The 20149-nt window shown below is 43.1% G+C and overlaps 1 protein-coding gene across 10 annotated transcripts in view; it reads right to left on the bottom strand.

Moving 5' to 3' along the window:
• Positions 1-1889: 1889 nt before the first annotated feature.
• Positions 1890-20149, bottom strand: part of Fgg (fibrinogen gamma chain) — a 119488-nt gene continuing 101228 nt past the window's right edge. For 2 of the 10 annotated variants that reach the window (XM_031374179.1, XM_031374178.1), the window contains exons 4-11: positions 8950-8994; positions 8593-8776; positions 8410-8503; positions 6783-6913; positions 6383-6516; positions 5420-5604; positions 3916-4193; positions 2414-2806 (exon numbers count right to left, since the gene is read on the bottom strand). In XM_031374179.1, the coding sequence (XP_031230039.1) occupies positions 2601-2806; positions 3916-4193; positions 5420-5604; positions 6383-6516; positions 6783-6913; positions 8410-8503; positions 8593-8776; positions 8950-8994 (1257 nt within the window). In that variant the 3' untranslated portion in view covers positions 2414-2600. Of the gene's footprint in view, positions 2108-2413; positions 2807-3915; positions 4194-5419; positions 5605-6382; positions 6517-6782; positions 6914-8409; positions 8504-8592; positions 8777-8949; positions 8995-9125; positions 9470-9723; positions 9891-10018; positions 10112-17636; positions 17723-18525; positions 18627-20149 lie in introns of those variants that run through there. The other 8 variants (XM_031374187.1, XM_031374181.1, XM_031374177.1 and 5 more) reach the window with 8 other exon arrangements.

The raw sequence follows: 20149 nt of genomic DNA, 5'->3' as shown, positions 1-20149 counted from the left end.
TCAATCTCTGTGAGCCCCTATGAGCCCAGGTTAGTTGATTCTGTAGGTTTTCTTGTGTCCTTGACCCCTTTGGCCCCTACAATTCTTCCTTCCCCTCTTCAGTGGGATTCCCTAAGCTTCACCTAATGTTTGGCTGTGCGTCTCTGCATCTGTTTCCATTATTTGCTGAGTGAAGCACCTCTGATGACAGTTGGGCTATGCACAAATCTAAGAGAATAGCACAACATCATTAGGAATCATTTCATTGACTTTACTACCACTAGTAGTAGTAGTAGTGGTGGTAGTAGTAGTAATGGTAGTAGTCATGTTTGGTTCTATCCTGGGGCTCTGGATATCTAGTCTGTGGGCCCCGGCCCTCCAGACAATTTGAGGAGTGAGTTTCCTTTCATGGCATGGATCTCAAGATGGACCAGTCATTGGATGGCTACTCTCACAATTTCTGCACCACTTTTACCTCAGCACATCTTGTAGGTAGGACAAATTGTAGGTTGAAGGTTTTGTGGCTGAGTTGGTTTCCCAATCCCTCCACTAGAAGTCTTGCTTGGTTGCAGGAGATGGTGGGGTTCATTCCTGGAAGTTTCCATTGCCCTAGGTTTCTAGCTTGTCCCAGAGATGCCACCGGATTCCAGATGGTGCTCCCAGTACTCTCTTCCTCCATTCTCCCGACACCCAATCCCTCCTGTTCCCATCCCCACCACCCACCTCTATCCAGTCTTCTCTCCCCATCTACATTTGTTATCCCTTTCTCAGTGAGATTCACATGTCCCTCTTTGAGTGCTCCTTGTTACTTATCTTCTTTGCATCTGTGGCTCAAGACCCAGCTATACCACTCCCAGGCATATATCCAAAGGATATTTCACCATCACACAGGACACTTGCTCAACTATGCTCATAGCAGCTTTTTATTTGTAATAGCCAGAAACTGGAAATAACCTAGAAGTCCCTCAACCCAAGAATTGATTTTTTTTCTGTTTAAAAAGTGGTACATTCACACAATGGATTATTACTTAGCTATTAAAAACAATGACATCGGGCTGGTGAGATGGCTCAGTGGGTAAGAGCACCGACTGCTTTACCAAAGGTCCTGAGTTCAAATCCCAGAAACCACATGGTGGCTCACAACCATCCATAATGAGATCTGACACCCTCTCGTGGTGTTGTCTGAAGACAGCAACAGTGTACCTACATATAACAATAAATAAATACATCTAAATAAATACATCTTTAAAAAAAAAACAATGACATCATAAATTTTGTAGGCAAATGGATGGGACTAGAAAAGACCATCCTGAGTATGGTAGAAAGACAACATAATATGTACTTACTTATAAGTGGATATTGGCCATAAAGAATTGAGGATCTTTTCTCAATACAATGAATCAAGTACTCAGCACAATAACTTGATGCAAGTTTTCCTGGACTTAGCTGATCCCTAAAAGCATGTGTAAGCTAAGTCAAGCCTCCAGGATCTCAATAACTCCTACTTAGAGCAAGTAATTGGTTCCTTCTGTTCACCTCCTGGCTCACCCATGAGAAGAGCAGATTGTCCCTCGATTGATTCCCTGCTCTCAATAACAGTTCTCTGTGATACACTGGCTACAGGTGCTTGGAGCTGAAGGTTCTTCTAAAAGAACCTCCCAATAGCTTATTCTAGCAGTGTGTATTCAGTCTATGATGCGCCTTGGCTATATGCTTGGGACTCTGTGACTTCTGTTTGTGTTCTTACATCAAATGTTGTCACTTTAGTTTGTTGCATCAGTCTTTTTCCTTCCCTCCAACGCCACTTGGCTTGGATACTATATAGCCATAACATGTGACCTCTACAACTAACGGTTATTGAGGAAAAGTGATGCTTTCCAAGGTTTTTCAAAAAAGCCACCGAATGTCGTATCTTAGGAAACAAAATGTTTATTGAAATGCATGTAGATAAATTATCGCCAGCATAAAACTGCTAATGGAGTTTGCAACATGGATTCCATTAACTCTGAAAATGAAGTGAGGTTCTGAAAGTCCATTGTCCCATAGGAAAAATATTATATTTCTCTGCTTGGATAAAGTCCTTTAAAAAAGCAAATCAGCTTTGAAATGTTCTTTAAACGTCTCCAGCCTATGGATATATAATAAAACAAAAGATATATTAAAAATATAACTGTTTTTGTTTAAAAAGAAGAATTAAATATTAATGATGTAAAGGTAAAATACATGAAATATACAGGTAAAGTTCTAAAATTTTCTCCTATTTTATTAGCACATACTAAAAATGCTCAAGAAATAATAAAAAACAACAAAAATAATAATTACAGCTGATCACAAAATAAACAAAATACAGTAGTTTTACTTTTAATATTTAGGGAAAATGTCAAACAAAACTCCCCTTCAAATAAACGATATTTAATAACTTTGATTCAAGTTACTTAGAAATATGGTTTAAATAGATTTTAATTTCCATCTAGGGCATGTTAAGAAAGACAAAAATTAATAAATAGAATATAAAGATGTAGAAGAACATTTGAGGAAATTATTGGAACTTTGTACAGACTAATAGAAGTTAATAGCTAATTCTTTATGTCTATTTTTAAAGCTTCCAGGCAGATGATTGATCAGTATTCAATGTCAACTTCATGTTCCACGCTGACCTGTTTGGATCCCCCCGTGTGATGCTGCTGTCCTTCTCCGATGGAGAGTCTGTTGAAGGGGATGATCTTCATGGTGGTTTCCTTCATGGAATACCAGCGACTTTTCCAGGTCGCCCAAATAATGCCATTGTCATAGCCATTGGTTGTCGATGACTTTGAGTAAGTGCCCCCTGCAAGGAGTCAGAGATGCACGAGTGTGTCTTTTTTCACCTTACACTTTCTTAGAGCATTAGAGTCCCATTAGGATTACTGTGAAATCTACAGCATTTCCTTCTAACTGAAAACATCCCCAGAGAGTCCAAAAGCCAATAAGCCATTTTGGTGATCATGCCAATACTTTAAATTTATCCCTTTTGGTCAGGGACACCTCTGTCTGTGTCGGTCTTTGTCTGTCTCTGTTTCCATCTGTCATCTCTGTCTCTCTTGCTCTGTTTCTCTCCCTCTGCTCTGCCTCTCTCTAGAGGCAATCCTGCATCATTCAGGTTACTACGGTAGGAGCCACAGATTCCTGATCAGGTGGTCAGACACTGTGTGGCCATGCAGTCGTCTGGCTAATGGAAGATGCTGTCAAGGGCTTTAGAAAGTCTCTAGAAAGTCATTCACCATGAAGTTTCTTATCAGTAGATGGGGCCTCATTCTAAAACTTCTTAAAAGATCCTTTAGTATCCCTGGAGTCTCTCCACAGGGAACTGCTAGGTGGTCAGTGAAATCAGTGTTCCAAACCTTACAGAAACCATCACCTCCCCCATGCTAAAACAAGAATCTACAATCCCCAGGCTAGACCCTTCACCCAGGCTTCCATGATTTTTCACTCTTATTAGTACGTCTGTGCCTCTCATGTCATTTCTCCTGACATCTATTCACTGCCCACTGCCCACTGTGTCTGACACACAGTTTTTAGACAGCTGAGCCAGGGTAATAATGTATCCACAAGCACAGATATGGTAATGCTAGTTCATCTATATCATATACATGGTAGGTCTAAAGGAGACACCACAGCCCCAAATTCCCAGTCAGATAATGAGAATTTCAGTACAATATCAAAACACTGATGCTTCCTGGGAGTTGGAGGACCTGCAGAAGTGACTACCATAGGCAAAAGTATACTATTATTTAAGAGAATACCAGTTGGATAATGAGTGGTATCAATTCTGATTTCAAATGAGGAGCTATAAAATAAAAGACTTACTGTGTTTATTATAATGCTTCATCTGTCAGCTTCTATTACCTTCTGTAAAAGAGCTGTTACACAAAAACTCACAACTGAATAAAAAAATACCTTGGTAATAAATTCCATTGAGGTGGCCAGCATGACATTTGTTCATCCACCAGCCAGATCCATCCTGTTCAGCACAGTTGCCTTCAAACTTATCGTTGTCATTGTCCCAGGTGCTGAACTGCATGCCATTGTGGGATGTGAAAAACTTGTCACTGGGGTCATCACCGAAATCGTAGCCATCGAAGGCATCCCCGGCATCTCCACCAATGAAGTAGGCATAGGTCAGGCGGTATTTGTCAGACTCGGGACCCACCCTGAACATGGCATAGTCCGCAGTGCTGTAGGGACAGGGTGGAGGATCTCAAGTCACAAGGCCCCAAAAGATGAATGGAATGGCATTTTCTGCAACTCTAGGCAATATCCATGTGCACCAGACAGCTCATCCCTGCCACCCAGCATGGATCTAAAAGCCTTCAGCAAATCCCAGAAAAACTAAAAGCCACTTCCTGGCTTTTTAGTTATGGAATCTTGAGACCAAATGGAACCATATGGGAAAATCTAATTCTTTCAGCTTTCATTTAACCTTTGTTAGCACTGCACCAAGTTATCATAGGTCACAGTAATTATCTACAATGAGTGAACTGGTGCTCCAAATTGGAAGGAGAGGGGTGTCATTATCCATCCATACCACGTGAAGTGTACGGGCACTAAAGGGTTTTCTTTTCCAAAGCAATGGCGTACTGGCTAGAAGGCTTTCTGGAGTACCACAGAAGCCAGGAATCCCATGCGATCATGAAATGAGAGCCTCAGGAGTCAGAAAGACCTCCTCTGGGAAGGTTAGCAAAGGGGACTATAGTTCTGCACAGCAGAGAGAAAAATGGCCTTTTGTGACTAAATAGAGATTTCCAGAAAATATTTACTCTCTTCCCCAATACCTTGGGAAATGGAGGATACTCACATAGGAAAAGGCTGCTGACTGTGATAGGCTGGGAGTTAAAATATAAAGTTTTAAAAAAAGTGTTTGGAAACAGAGCATGTTTCATTGTTTCCTATTTAATAAGAAGGCTGTGGAATTTTTTTTTCACTTACACTAGGTGTTTAAAGCCCAAACTCCAGATCACTGCTCAGCCTGGCAGGGCTGCCAATCCTCACAGGAGCCAGTTAATTATAAGGCAGTCCATGATTTGACAGCATGGGCCGTCATTACCTGAGTGAGAAATCTGAATGCTTGGATTTGACTGAATTTAATTTCATGCTCGATTTCTGGTTCATATTGAATACCCCAGAGCAACCACTGAATGCTTCCGAGGTGTGTGAATTGTACATGGGAACCCCAGCATCCACATGCACCCTGGAGGAGGCCTCGCCTAGCTCTCCCTTCGGACTGTCTGAAAGCCAAAGGTTCTAGGAAGGAGCCTGGATAGGCTCTTTGCATTTGTCAGGTTGTTTGCCATTGGTCCATGATCAGCTGCAAAAGGTCCACTTAGCTGATAATATATTGATAGCTGATAAAAGTGGTAGCTGATAGCCAGAACAAAAAGTTACAGGCCCTTCCATACCATACCTGGTTCTGCCATTCCAGTCTTTGAGCTGGATTCTCAGTGCATATGGGATGGTGGACTGCATGCTTATTAAATGAATCTTCTCATTTCCCAGCCAAAACTCTGTGGTGCCCGTAGGCGACAGATGTCCAAATCCTTCTTTATACTGAATCCAGTTCTTCTTGAAATCCACACTGCCATCAAGCCTCTAGTTGCACAACGGTATGGGCAAGAGGAGAGGAAAGATGATTGGTGCTTATAAAGGAACAACACTCAATGTGTGGGAGGATACAATTCAGTCAGTTGCCAGCTAACTGAGCTCCTCTAAGTTGCTTCCATCTCACCAGCTGTCATATGGAATGATGATGCTCTGAGGAACACACACACACACACACACACACACACACCTGCTACATGTTTATTCCTACATTGATGGTAGGGGCATTTTTATTGTTTTTAGTTTTTGGGTTTTTTTTTGTTTGTTTTAGTTGTAAGTTTTTTTAAAGAGCCATGGAGGTCTTCAGAACTCACAAGCTTACAAGGTAAAAAGGTCAATTGTGCAGTGGGTACCAGGCAGTGGATGTCCAAAAAAGGCTTTGTCGTGAGCTGCCCTACTGTATCCTTGAAGAGGCTGTGGGTTATTGTTAATGGCCAGCCTTAGCTCTTGATCTGAGGAAAGAGGTTTCGGCCATGCTGAGCCACTAAAGGACTTGGCTTATGTGACCATATAATGTGTAACAACAGAGCCAGAATGATATTGCATCAGAGCACAGCAAAGCCAGGCTGCTGGATTCAAATCCTGCCTGTTACTCATTACTTTGGCGGTCTCATGCCTCAGAGTCGCTCCTGTGAGTTAAGGTGAGACTAATCCTCATCGCAAGGAGGCCATGGTTAGAGTTGTGTTCACAAGGTGCTTAGAGAAGCATCTGGAGCAATGTGGGCCATTAAAACAAAGATAAAAAACATATGCAGTCAGAGGCCATTACCTTCTGAAATACGGTCCAACCATTTCCGGATCCGTCGATTTCACAGTACACTAAGAACTGTTGTTTAGCTTTCAAAGGCCGAATGAAGTAAAGTCCACTTTCTTTGGCACCCTTGTTGGCAATTTCCTGACAATCTGATGAAGAAAGAGCAAATAAACCCTCTACAGCGGCTCGAACCTCAGGCAGGGGAGTTAACCTGTTGACAGCCTCCCTAGCTGGCTATCTCCATTCCTTCCAAATTATTGATTAATACCCAAGGAGACTCTGGGTAGTCGGAACCCTTAGGTTTAAGGTCAGATGCTTTCCAAGCTTGCCACATACACACCACAGGGTGTACAGTTGCTTTTATTTCAGCCATTTGCTTTGATGACCCTGATCCCAGGACTAACTGCACGCGTACCTTTTCCAGTTGTGTCATGGATTTGCACAGAGTCCTTGCAAGGCTCCTGGCACTGAGATTCAAGCTGGGCTACCTTCTGTTTCAGGTTCGTGATCTTCTGGTTATTTGAATTATAGATTTCCTGTAAAAACCTAGAAACAGAAGAATGCAGTAAGAGGGGATAGCGTTCCTTTCAGAAGAACATAATTTTCTTTCTGTTAAAATTCTGCTTTAAGCCGGGCAGTGGTGGTGCATGCCTTTAATCCCAGCACTTGGGAGGCAAAGGCAGGTGGATTTCTGAGTTCCAGGACAGCCAGGGCTACCCAGAGAAACCCTGTCTCAAAAACCGCCCCCCTCCCAGGAAAAAAAAAAGAGAAAAAAAAGAATTTCTGCTTTATTTTCTGGAGAACTCTGTTGTGATAAATTACTTCTTTCTTGGGGAAATTGCAAAATTAAATTGAAGCTTTGGGGAAAAGAATTGAGTGGGGCAGGCAGTCTGGTCTCTGTCTCAACTTTGACTGCGAATAACAAAGTCCCTGTCAATAAACAAAGGTCCCTGTGAGTGGCTGTGCTGACTCTGCCTTCTCTGTAAGGGGAGTTAGGTAATTGTGAGAGGTGGGTCTAGTTAAGGGGATTCAGCAGTAGCTGCTCATGTGTACCATTTGGGGACTTCTGTCTGTTCTGTAACTTACATGGGGAATGTACCTGGGGCATTACTATACAGGAAGGGGCAGATATTTTCCCCTTCTGGTTCCACAGTTCTAGAAAACACCTGGTGAAAGACAGAATTCTGCCTTGGTCATTCTTCACATGGTTGCTTATAAATATTGACGTGACAGATAAGTATGAACAGTGCACAGACCACCAGGTCTGTCTTTGAAGTAAAGCAGAGGGACACATTATTGGGCCACCTTGATTCTCTGTCTTAGACATTTTCTCACAATAGTTTTCTTGTACTTTAAACATGAGCAAAAGCAATGGAAATGATATTGACAACTGTAGCAGCAATAAGCACTACCTTCTGACAGCAGAAGGAGGAGACGCGTGCTGGAGGCCATGTCCCACAGCTACCATCTAGCTTAGTTTCCAATGGTTCTGTGAGTCCAGTTTGGGGGAGAATTGGGAAAGTAATTAAAATATACCTTCGATGCCATGCCCTGAGTCCCTGGGAAACTAGAAGTGAGGACAGGGGATAAGGAATAATTGCAGGTCCGTGAACTATAATCAAGTGGCTCCAAGGCATTTCCCTTCTACTTCACCTTTGACATGATTTTCTATAGCAGCCCAGATCCTTCCTCTGTCTGTTCTCTGATTTATTAATGTTGATTTGGTGACAAGTTTATAAAGAGGATTTCCATACCTCAACTCCCATGTATTTGATTTTATATTGTAAGGGGCTGGACAACATTCAAGTAAATAGAGCCAGAATGACATTCAAAGACATCTACAATAACCTTTCTCCAATGTGATTATTATTTAAAAATTACAAGCCAGTACAACTCATTTTGTACTAAAATCTCTTGTCTCCACTGGAAGATTTGATACTATAAGTGAAAACTAAATTCCAAGATCACTTTCTGTGAAATGTGGGATATTAAGTAAAATCTCCAGGTGCCTTGGGGGAGAACATTAAAACCCAGACACATACCGAATACTTGACTCGTGGTTTAATAACAGCCCTTCGTATTTCACAATTTCTTCTACCATCTTCCTGGACTTCTGAGTGGCACTCTCTATCATACCTTTAACAGGGTCAGAGACAGGAAAATCACTTTAGCAAAGAGTACCACCAAAAGCGGCAGAGGCAACTCCTCCGTGGATTTTCTCTCACCTGGCTTTGGGGGTTGGTCCGGGTTGTAGTAAACTTGGATTGCTTTGATCAGTTCTTTGGCTTCTGTGGTTCTGTTTGTAGCTCGCTGTAAGATGTCTTCCAGAGTCTGGAGGTCAGTGTCCACGTCCGTTTGGTAAGAAGTCAGGAAGTCTGAGATGCCACAGGTGGTTGGGCAGAAACTACCCTGCAAGTCAATAAGGAGACAATTAAACACCTTAGGGGAGGCGTCTTAGATACTGCCATAAATATTAAACCGTTTCCCAAAAGCTTAGGTTGTCAACTGATAGATGAAAGTACTACCCTGTTTTCCCACCCTCCTCTAGTTCCAGGAACAGAGACGACACAGAAACTACTTACGAATCTCTCATCTAGGATGCAACAGTTATCTCTGGTAGCAACATACTGTGGGAGAAGAACAAAGATATTTTGCTAGTGGTCCCAATCATCCAACTTCCCCTCTCTCTCCTTTCTCTCTTTTCTTTTCTTTTTCTTTTTTTTAGTTTAAAACAATATGGCTTCGGAAGGACACTTACTGCCAGGCCCGTTGGAGAGAACAGTAAAAGTGTGCAGCAAAGAATGAAACTCCGGGGCTGCAAGGACCAACTCATGGTGTCTGGGTGACCTCGCGCTCCCAGCCCCTTACAGCCAGCACTGTGACCTCTTGGGCTCTCCTAGGTCCTTTATGTGAGCTCCCAGTCTGGGCGGGACTAAGAGTGGCTGGAAGTGGTCACGGGGCCTCTTTACCAGAAATGAGAGCTCTTTCTGCTCATCCTGGCTCTCAGTCGTGCTCTGAGGGATTCCCAGATTTTGCGCAGCACAGGTTTAAGCTCCTCCTTTTGGGCTCAGCCCAACCTGTCTCCTCAGACCCACAGGTAATCTGTAAAAGCCAGCAAAAACAGTGGGGGCTGTTCTGAGGACTGACAGGCTGCATGTTGCAATTACTTCCAGTACACCACCTCCAGGAGAACAAACACAGGGTTCTGACCTCCCGCAACAAATCCAGCCTATCCCGAGGTCTGGCCTGTTGTAGCCACAGGCATTACTGAAAGACCTGGCTTAGCCCAGGGGCAGGAGAAGGGAACTTTTCCACCTTTCATGCCTAATGTCTGTATTCCCAAGGATGGTTCATACTGGAAACGGGTTCCTGTCTCTCCTCTGTGCAGTCCTTTTTCTTAGGTCAGTTTTCACTGAATTTTGGGCTCGACTTGTCTGTTGATGGAAGACAGGCTGCCCCCAATCGGCTGCCAAAACGAAGGAGCCAAGAGTTCACTGGTTTGTCCCAAAGCCCCATCTAGTTCCTGGAGGAAAAACCTGGACTCAGAGAAACCCACTTCTCTCACACCTCCTTAGAAGCCTCTCTGAAGGAGAGGGGACACAGAGAGACACTGAGAAGGTTCATTGTCTTGTGGGGAAAAGGCATGGTCACCTCTCTTTGGTGATGGCAAGCAGCTTTGGCACTGTGAGAGATGTGCGCGGTCACTCTCTTCCTCCTGGGACCATGGTTGCTGCTTGCTGTAAACTGTGAAGAATTATGTAAGTGGGAGAAACACACTAATTTGAAAGTGCTAACATGTTGATGTTTGACTTGAAGTTTTGATAAAGCCATGTCGCCTTTGACATTAAAACAAATGCTGGTGCTCTGTAGCTAGTCAGAAATCATTTTAAGAGTGAACTCATCATATCAAATATGTAGCCATTTCTCTTCCTGATCAGACTGGCCTCTACTTCCCTCCCCTCTGCAAGCCATCTGCCGATATTCTTACGAAATAGCTCGGATGTGCCACCCTTCATCTGCTTAAAGACCCCTATCCACTTCCTATCTCCTGTTTGCTCTGTTTTCCTATACTTTCTACTTTTTTTTTTGGTCTTGTTTGCCAATGTGCATAGGAACTCTTGCATCTCTAGTTCTCTAGTTGTCAAAACAAACAAAAACCAAACAAACAAAAAAACAAAAACAAACAACCCCCCCTCCCCCGAAGCCTTGTTTCTGGAGGCTAGTTACCTCTAATACAGCGTTAACTTACAGCCCCAGCTCCAGCTCCATATGTATTGTAAGACTTATAAGAACCTTGCACTATATAACCCATTAACCCAACAATGGAAATTCAGTGTTTGGCCACAGCACCCAGTAGAGAGAGTGACAGTTAATACCCAACAATTACTGAGTAACTTTAGTTGATTGGACTGAAAGGAAGTCTACTTTTAATGTTGGCACTTCCGGTACTCTCAAATTTTCCAAATTGCAAAAGTAAGTGAGGTACTTTATACTCCGTTAAATGAAAGAGAAAAACATGCCAACATTTGCATTTTTAAATGATAAAAAATAAAAGCTCATAAAAACATGGAGGCACAAACCTTTGATGTTTTCAAGAGAACTCACTGGTAGTTATTATTTTTACAGTCAGAAATTTTGTAGTTCCTATGAATGTTGGCAAGCCACAACAAATGTTCTGTGCAACTTGTATAAATATGTATTTCCTTATTTCCATAGACTTTTAATAGGGATTATTACTTGTATGGTGTATTCATGAAAAATGAGCTTTGTTGCAACTATAGAAAGTTCTCGGCAGTAAATGACCTGTTGTTATTAGCTACCATCTAGAAGGCTCCACAGATAAAAGAGCTCTGGATTACCCAGTAGAGGTGTTGCTCCTCCTAAATGAATCCTACCCCTCACAGATTAAGTCATGAAAAGTAGACTCTTGCCTTAAAAGAAGGTGTCTGGAAGCACCAGAGCCAAATGTAGATAGATCACATGCTTCTCCCATGGGTCTTTGTACCAAAGGGTGGAAAATACGGACTTGACTTTCAGGCCACAATCATTGCCACAGGTTGGCTGGTAGGTACTCAATGTCATGAAGTTCTATTAACTGTATCAATGTGCACAACATAAATAAAACCGATACACTGAAGAGGTAAAAGAATGTATCTTATCCCATAATTTTAGAATTGGAGCATTAAAAAAAAAGATGTCCCTGTTTTGATTCCATGTGCATGAGTGTTTGTTTTCATATGTGCATAGTACCGTGTGTGTGCCAGGTGCTGGAAGAGTCCAGAGGAGAGTTCCCTGGAATTAGGTATGGGCTGCCATGAGCCACCATATGGCTAAGGAACAGAATCTGGGTCTTCTGCAAGAGCAGCAAGTGCTTTTGATCAGCGAGTCATCTCTCCAGACTCTAAATTGAAACACTTTTATTTTCTTCTTTTTGCTAGATTAGATTAGAATCTTATATGTGTTATCAGAATTTTAGAAAAAAAGATGTACTTTTTTTTTTTTGCCAGTTTTGAGCCCTAGGTCTAGTGACCTACATTGGCCTTGCATTGTTTGGTAACACTTGGTTAGTTACATCATAACTAATGGCTCCTCTTTGTGTTTGTGCCACACTTTTCTTGGACACATGATAAATGATTAATAAATTCCTAGGAAAAAGGGCATCTTTAAAATCAGATTTCCTCCACTTCTAGGTTTGTTTGTAGAGAAAACAGTAGATGTATCATGTGAGCCAAATAATAACCTAGTATGATTTGGAAGGCACAGGTTTGTTTGTAGAGAAAACAGTAGATGTATCATATGAGCCAAATAATAACCTAGTATGATTTGGAAGGCATAGGTTTGTTTGTGAGAGCAATAATTTTCGAGGCTCCCTATCAGCTGTCTGTGTTCTGAGTTGAGATTACATCTGCTATGAATGGTCTTCCCATACATCTTCTAAGAGTCTCCTGTCTACTGTTTTCAGCTTGGCTCCAAAAATTACCTGCTAAACTTGACTTGGAACTAGTTTACTATCAGAGATGATGGAGCCAAGCTGCTTCTACTTGTGTGCAAGTGAGGCCACAAAACCCAACAAACAAAATGAAAAACAGAAACATAGTTTTACTCACAAGAGTATGTGCTAGGAAGCAAGCCTGTAAGTCAGAGGTGGGAAAATGGCCAGCCTTCTATTTGTAATGGTCACTTTGTCACATCGAATATATATATATATATATACACACACACACACATATACATATACATATATATGTATATATGTATATATATAGTAGAGTATACATTGAAGAAGATTAGATGATGCAACAAATAGAAAATGTTACTGCATCCACACAACAGCTCATCATGCCTGCATAAAATCCATACTTCCTTTATCCTGCAATCTTGAATGGGAACAAACACGTAGAAGATTGAATGTTTTCTGTTCAGTTCTCACTGCTAGGGAGGGCTACCACCCTTCTGTGACTGCACTTCTGTCTTTCAAAGTGAGATCTGTGTAAGAAGGGCTGGCTTTGTGTTGACATCTTGAAAGACCTGGCTTCCTGAGATCACAAAAGGGGACACACTCCAGCTACCTCCCAAGGTGGATTGCTGGGTCTACCTGCTGTACCTTGTGTGGGGGGAGCTCTGACCTCTGCTTCATAAACACATCAGATCTGCAAAACCACATAGGTCAGGGGCCCAAATATTTACTGATTGTTTTGTAAGAGAGACAGAAGTGCAAGGCAATTTGGTCACTAACCGCCACAGCTACAAGTTTACTGAGCGTGGCCTGTCTGCCATATTATCTGACTAGGGCTAGCTCATTTGTGAGGACGCAAAGGTAACGCGAACTTAGAACAGCCTGTTTCACCTGTTATAAACACCGAACAGGAAATTCTGTTACAAAGACCCAGGAAACCCATTGCTTACTCAGGCATCTGCATGCCTGGGTCAGAAAGCATCTGCCTGGGTCAGAAAGCATCTGGATATTCTCAACATGGCTCTCATGGACTAATGGTCAATTTAGCCATTAGTGGATCACTGACCTTTAATAACACATCTTTATGAGTATTGAAAGACATCTCTCCTCTTCATAGTGGTAGGCTGACAAGAAATGATGTAAGATAATCCTTAAAGTATGCCTTTAAAATGCTTCTGTGCCCTTCAGTTTGGCTACAGTTTTCCCTCTAGTGGCCATTCATCCTTACCCATACACTGAACACTGTTTTCCAGGTCCAGTTTAGTATGAACAAAATGAAGACCTTGTGGTCAGGATTAAATCTGAGGAGAAAGAAAAAGGCCATAGAGGGCTGACAAAATGGCTCAGCAGATGAAGGCACCTGCTACCAAACCTGAAGACCTGAGTTTGAATCCCGGAAGTCGTAGGATAGAAGGAGAGAACGACCTTCTAGACAAATTGTCCTCTGATCTCCACACGAGTCCTGTGGCACTGGCACATACATATTTAATTTATGTGTGCATAATTTTCTAGAAAAAAATTTAGATTTTTAGAAAAAAATAGAGGCACTGAACTAACAGATATCATATAATAACATCAACTACTGAAAAGTCCTATGAACAAAACGGAAGGGAATGAAGAGACTTCAGGGCAAACTGTCATGGAAAGCCCACTGATGAGGAGGCCTTTGCTGGGCTTGTGGTGGAGTCAGATTTTGTGGCTGCTCACTCCTGCCACCTACAGGCCATCTGTGTCTATAACACTATATCTATTTTTTAAGCACCTACTTTTCTGTGTGAATTCACCGGGGCTGTGAAACACTTGACAAGCCCAGTGACAGAGTAAAAATAAAACACAAAAGGGGACCGCGTGGAAATCACCCAGAAACACCAGAGAGTCCATCCATATGTCACAGTGGTAGACCTTAAGCGATGTGCTTACGGTCTCCAGAAAACTTCAAGGGTAGCTGGCAGCGGAGGGGAGGAGGGAGTGGGTGAGCCTGTGCTCAACCTATATGGGCACTTGGGTTCCATCTCCAGGACAAAACAAAACAAAAATAACAAGCAGAGCCTCCAAGAACACCCTATCTCTTGCCCAAGAAAATACAAACTGCTAGCCTTCAGGTTAAGTTCCTTTCAAAGATGAATGCATGAGACCAAGAAGTCAGCGCATAAAGGCTCCTGCCTGCACCCCTGGTGACCTGAGTTCCATCTCCAGGACCCACATGGTAAAAAGAGAGAACCCACTCTTACACGTTGGCTTCTGACCCCCATACCTGTGCACACTCACTAAATAAATTTTAAAGTTAAAGAAGCATGTGTCTCTCTGTGTGTGTATGTGCATGTGTGTGTCCAGTGTAAATTGTTCACCATATCTCCCAAATTGAATTGAAATATCACAATCTCATCAAATTTCCAAATAGTGTTACAAACGTGTAACAATATATTAATTAAGGCACATTTCATGTAAGCCGCCCAAAGCAGAGGAGTTCTTATCTCTTGTCTGAAAGTCTTAAAACGGTGTACTCAGCAAACACCTGCTAAATGAGTAAGATTTAATTTCCTAATCCAGTGGTTCTCAACCTGCGGGTTGGGACACCTTTGGGGGTAAACGGCGCTTTCAGAGGAGTCACCTGGCACTATTTGAAAAACAGAAGTATTTACATTACAATTCACAACAGTAGCAATAGTAGTTATGAAGTAGCAATGAAAGAATTTTATGGTTGTGGTCACCATAACATGAGGAAGTATATTAAAGGGTTGCAGCATTAGGAAGGTGGAGAACCACTGAGCCATTACTATTAGATATTACTACAACATGAACAAACCACTAAATGCAGTTTGTGGCACAGAAAATGAACATTAAACTGTTTCTAAGACGAATCAAAGAAAGGGAAGACAACTTATATTAGCTTGAACAATAACTGTCCCCAGAGGATCTGTCCACAGTTCCCCAGAAGGCGGAGGGCTCCCATACAACTAGCATCCCAATGTTACCACATGCAGAGACGCAACCTGACATTGCTGGCAGTGCAGCCTAGGGAACCATGCTAGAACCTGGGCATCTGGGTCTGACAGAGAAAAGCATTTCTGGAAGAGTGAGAGTGAACCAAATCCAGTGAGTCTGTTGATTAAGCACAAAGGAAGCTGCGTGCAAAGAGAGGCTCACAGGTAGTGAGCACTCAGTAGTGAGTTTGCGCATGGTGTAGGGGTTTAAAGTAACTTAATCTACAACCAGGTCAATCTTCGGAAGTATATCAAGGGAAGTAAATGCTGCCACGCTGACTTTGCCTACGCCCAGAATTCTATTCCTGAATGGTGAGTTCTGTTTTGTGGCAGATCGTGCAGGGCTGCAGAGGGTACACTAACAGGGCTGAACACACTGATCAAAGAAAGAAAGCCTTACTTGAAAGTAGGTCACAAGGGGGTGGACTTGAGGCATGGTCTTTTGACAGTCACGCTTGCAATGTTTCTCAGAAAGGTGGGGACAGGGAGGTCTGGTCAGTTATGGTGAAACTCCTGGGTGTCGGCCAGGTAGAAAAGAAGAACAGGGGCGGGGGTGGGGTGAACCTATTCTCCTGTCTCTTCTCTCTGTCCCCTAGCTATCCTGATGCAGAGCAGACAGAGGCATGCACTGAAACTTTTTGACTCAAAGGGACTTTATGTGCGTACTTTTCAAAAAGGCGTGGCAGAACTGTAACATTTTAAAACAAGCCCAAATAGACTGGTGCCCGTAAAACAAGCCAATCGAAACCAAGAAGGCCACCATGCTAATTAACCAACAAGCAAATGAGGGTCCAGGAGCTGTATGAAAATAAAAGGGGAGAAGGCTACACACTGGCCTCTGGGATGAAAGACCCTCTATAATATGAGCCTAATTAAGCTGAATGAACATTCTAGAAGTGGCAAGCAAAGGAATCCTAGGCAGATGACTTTAAACGTGTCGTTAGAGTAAGCCAGAATGATAAAGAAAGCAGGCTGATCTTGACCTATCCCCTCTCCTAGTGGGGTCTGCCTCATCCCCTTACTGCAGCCCCACTCATTCACTCAGGCTCACATAGAACTCCGGCCATGACCTTCCAAGAGGTTGATCCACCCACTCTCCTACTGACTTGCAGCTGAGCCTCATACTGCTCCCCTCCCCTCTTTTGCCATGTGAGGGAGTAGGCCACCACCACCGGGCAAGTTCTGACCAGGCTCAGTCCAGGGTCCAGGTTCTGACCCTCCTAACTATAGGAACAAGGAGGTTTGGAGAATGAGCATCCCATGAGTTGATGGGGTGGGGGGGTGGGTAAAGCTGGCTTCTGAGAAGTGAAAATGTAAAAGAGTCCAAGAGAAGAAGTCAGATCTGAACTGGAGAGCTAAAATAGGAGGCTGGGAGCATAGCTCATTGGTAGAGGGTGTGTTGAGTCCTGTGTTCTCCCTAGTCCACCAGGTCAGTCCCCAGCATGGAAAACAAACACCACCAACCAAATAGAAGAAGAAACAATGGCTGGCTCCTGTCTCACGCCCCTGCTGATGTAAAGACTGTCAGTTCCACAAAATAATATTTTATAATACAGAATGGATTAGTCATTTTCAGTATTTCAGCTTCTGTGGAGTCAGAGGTGTCGGGGAGACCACCGAAGTTTTGCTCATTAATATGTTCCGTGAAGTGAATCTCCTCATCCGAATTTCTGAGCGGCATGAAGAATGTACTGCGCAGAATTGCAGATGGATTTTCTAGCACATATCATTCCAGACTTGTAGGGTTGCACAGGCTTATTAGATTTAGTGACCCGAATACCAAGAACTTGTAAGACCTGCGGCAGACGAATCTCTCTAATATTTAATGCTATACTGCCACCTTCTGGTGGAGCGATTTTGACCATTAGCTACAAATGTCATCTTCCTACACCTGAACTGCTGCATAGACTGTTAGAGATTAGAGTCTTCTTTTTGTTCTTTTTGTATGTGTATGGGTTCTTGTATAAATGTAACATTTCTCTATTTACATTGGGCCATGAGATGGAGCGGTGGATACCATGGCATGGCCTTTAAATCAGAATTATGCATGGTGTCAAACTGGACCTGAGGGAGTCACAGGTTCACTGCGCAGTTGAAGGGCTGTCCAGCTATGGTTAGCATGTGTGTCAAAGCACAAGCTCCCCCATTTATGTTGGCTTTTGCATCATTGATTTTTCTCCCAACAAGCTGGCACCCTCAATCCAAAAGCCTGCTGACAATAAAGTCATGTTTTTTACATATCCAGTTGTTTGGAACACATTCCAAATGAGCGTATTTTTAACCAAGTAAAACTCACTTGCTTCACGTACAGAGAAAATACACCCAATACCTGCTGTTGGAGGATAAGCGCGGTCGGAACTAAGAGCCCACTCAGCTTCAGCTGTTTCATGTTCACTGACACAAAGCCATCTGATGGGCTGCTGAAGGATAGCATCTAAATATTAACGCCCCTTCAATATCTCTTCTCCCAGAGCTCTTTGCTCTCCTCTCCTTCTTGGTAGTGTTTCATACCCAAATGGCCAATGGTCTTGCGGGTCCCATACTGTATGGATTCACCTGTTACCAGAGATATTAGAGTCGGAGTCTGTGCACTGGTAGCCCAAACAGGCTAATATCAGCCACAAGTCCTCAATAGGACTGTTAAGATGGCAAAGAGTGCAAAACCAGAAAGGTGGCTGGGCGACTGTAATGGGGAGAAGAACCAATGAACAGTCCAGTGACATCCCTGTGGTCCTGACATCCCTGAGGTGCAGTGACATCCCTGGTCCCTGGGGTCCAGTGACATCCCTGTGGTCCTTACATCCCTGGGGTGCAGTGACATCCCTGGTCCCTGGGGTCCAGTGACATGAAGTTTATGTTTAATGAGGAGAGAAACAGGGATCCCTAAGCAGTCCTAGTCAGGGTGTGGCTCAGCCCACCATCATTCAGCTCTGTTCTCTCCTGCAAGGTAGTCAGACAAGTTGTGAGAACTGTATGAAGTCTCTTTCCAGGAGACAAGTTCTTCTCTGTGCCTGGCACTAAGGCTGTAGCCTTTTCCTCCTCCCAACATGAGATCCTTGGGGGAAATTTCAATTCATGGAGATCAACTCTCTCAGCAGTCTGATAGCCAAAGAGCAGGGCACAGTGTCTCTTCTTCCTTTAAAATCCAGTTGCTCCTCCCAGGATGCTCGCCCCTCCCCAGTGTGCAATCTTGTCAAATGCTGCCCCATGAAACCTACCGATGATGGCTTCTTTTTTAAAGATTTTATTTTTAATCAGGACTCCACTCCTCAAAAGCTCTAGAAACTCCCACCATTGGACGAGAGAGGCCTCACCTCACCTAGGGGAAAGGAGAGGCAGTCATAAAGCAAGATATCCTGAGGGCCCTGTTCAGTTTCCTCTCCACAGAGCAGCACTGTTTCCCAAACAGGCAGCTAGGGGATTTGAGGCCGCCCAGTGTCCCTGAGTGTCCCCGATCTTCCATTCCCAGGGTGTCCTGAGAGCCAGGGACAAGTCATCTTAGTCTTGGGCCAAGTAGCCTAGCCTAAGTTTGGTCACAGCCCCTTGGATGACTAGAGGAGTGTGTTGGGGTGGGGTCGTAAGGGGAGGGCTACTCAAAGGGGCAATTAGAGGCAAGGAGAGACAATGTGGGACTAACTTTGAAACCCACAGGGTTCAGTGTTTGACGGTTAGGAAGGGCTGGCCCTCAGGCCTCAAAGTCTACCTACTTGGGAGATTGGGGGAGGAGGACACTAAGTTCAAGGATTGCTTGAGTTTAAAGTCTACTCAAGCAACTTAGTGAGATCTGGTCTCAAAACAAAATCTATAAAAAGGCTGGGCTATAATTCATCAACAGTGCTTAAAATGTATGGGGTAGCGGGATGCAAGTCTCGATACTGGAAAATAAAACCCTTAGAGCTTCATGCTTCTCCCAGGTAATTGCTTTTTCTCACTGGAGAATGGTAACCACCTAAGGTCGGACTTCCTCTTTTATTTTCCTTCCTTCCAGCTCCACTTAAGAGCTCTGTGGCCTGGAATAACCTCTACCCTGGTTTCTTTGTCTTTAAAAATGAAGAGAGTAGTGGACACTCTCTAGGTTTGTTGATACACTTAAACCAAATCAGAGGTGGGTTTAGCTAATGGGTAATGGGGGCAGTCTAGCATGCTGGCCGAGAGCATGAGCACTGGGCTAGGCTGCCTGGTTTTCAATGCCAGCTTTATAGCTAACTCCCATCTGTATGGCTTTGAGACACACACCTTTCCCCCAGGTCCCTCAACTGTAAGTTCAGATGATAAAACCTGTCTAGCAGGACTGTTTTAAGGAATCTAAAACTGTAAAATGCCTGGGACAGTACACAAAACTTACTTAATTATAAACAAATAGTGCATTTAATTTCTCATGAGTAATAAAAGCTCAGCAAGGGGCCGTTTATACTTCACGATCATCAGAAGTCACCCTGGAAGATGCAAAGTATGATTTGTTCTCATTTTATTTATTATAGAATTTTATCTCTTGTAATCTTTTTCCTCCCTAAAGTTAGTCCAGGAAGAGTCACAAACAAGGGTCTAAAAAGGATCATAGGAAACTGTGTGTGTGTGTGTGTGTGTGTGTTGCAGTGTGGGAGTGGAAATCCCATTTATCTGTACTCTGGTACTTGTGGTAGCAATAACTACAAGAAAATAGAATGCTTTGTGATCCTGAGTGGCCTAGACAGAATTCCCTGGTTCTGTGGTGGAGAATTTGGACTCCATCATTTTTGCCTTGCTGGATTTTCCTTCTCAAGCACTAAACTATATTATCTATCTATCATCTATCTATCTATCTATCTATCTATCTATCTATCTATCTATCTATCTATCTAT

Source organism: Mastomys coucha, unplaced genomic scaffold, assembly GCF_008632895.1.
Source record: "Mastomys coucha isolate ucsf_1 unplaced genomic scaffold, UCSF_Mcou_1 pScaffold16, whole genome shotgun sequence".
NCBI classification, from domain to species: Eukaryota; Metazoa; Chordata; class Mammalia; order Rodentia; family Muridae; genus Mastomys; species Mastomys coucha.
This window is presented reverse-complemented; position numbering and strand designations above follow the sequence as displayed.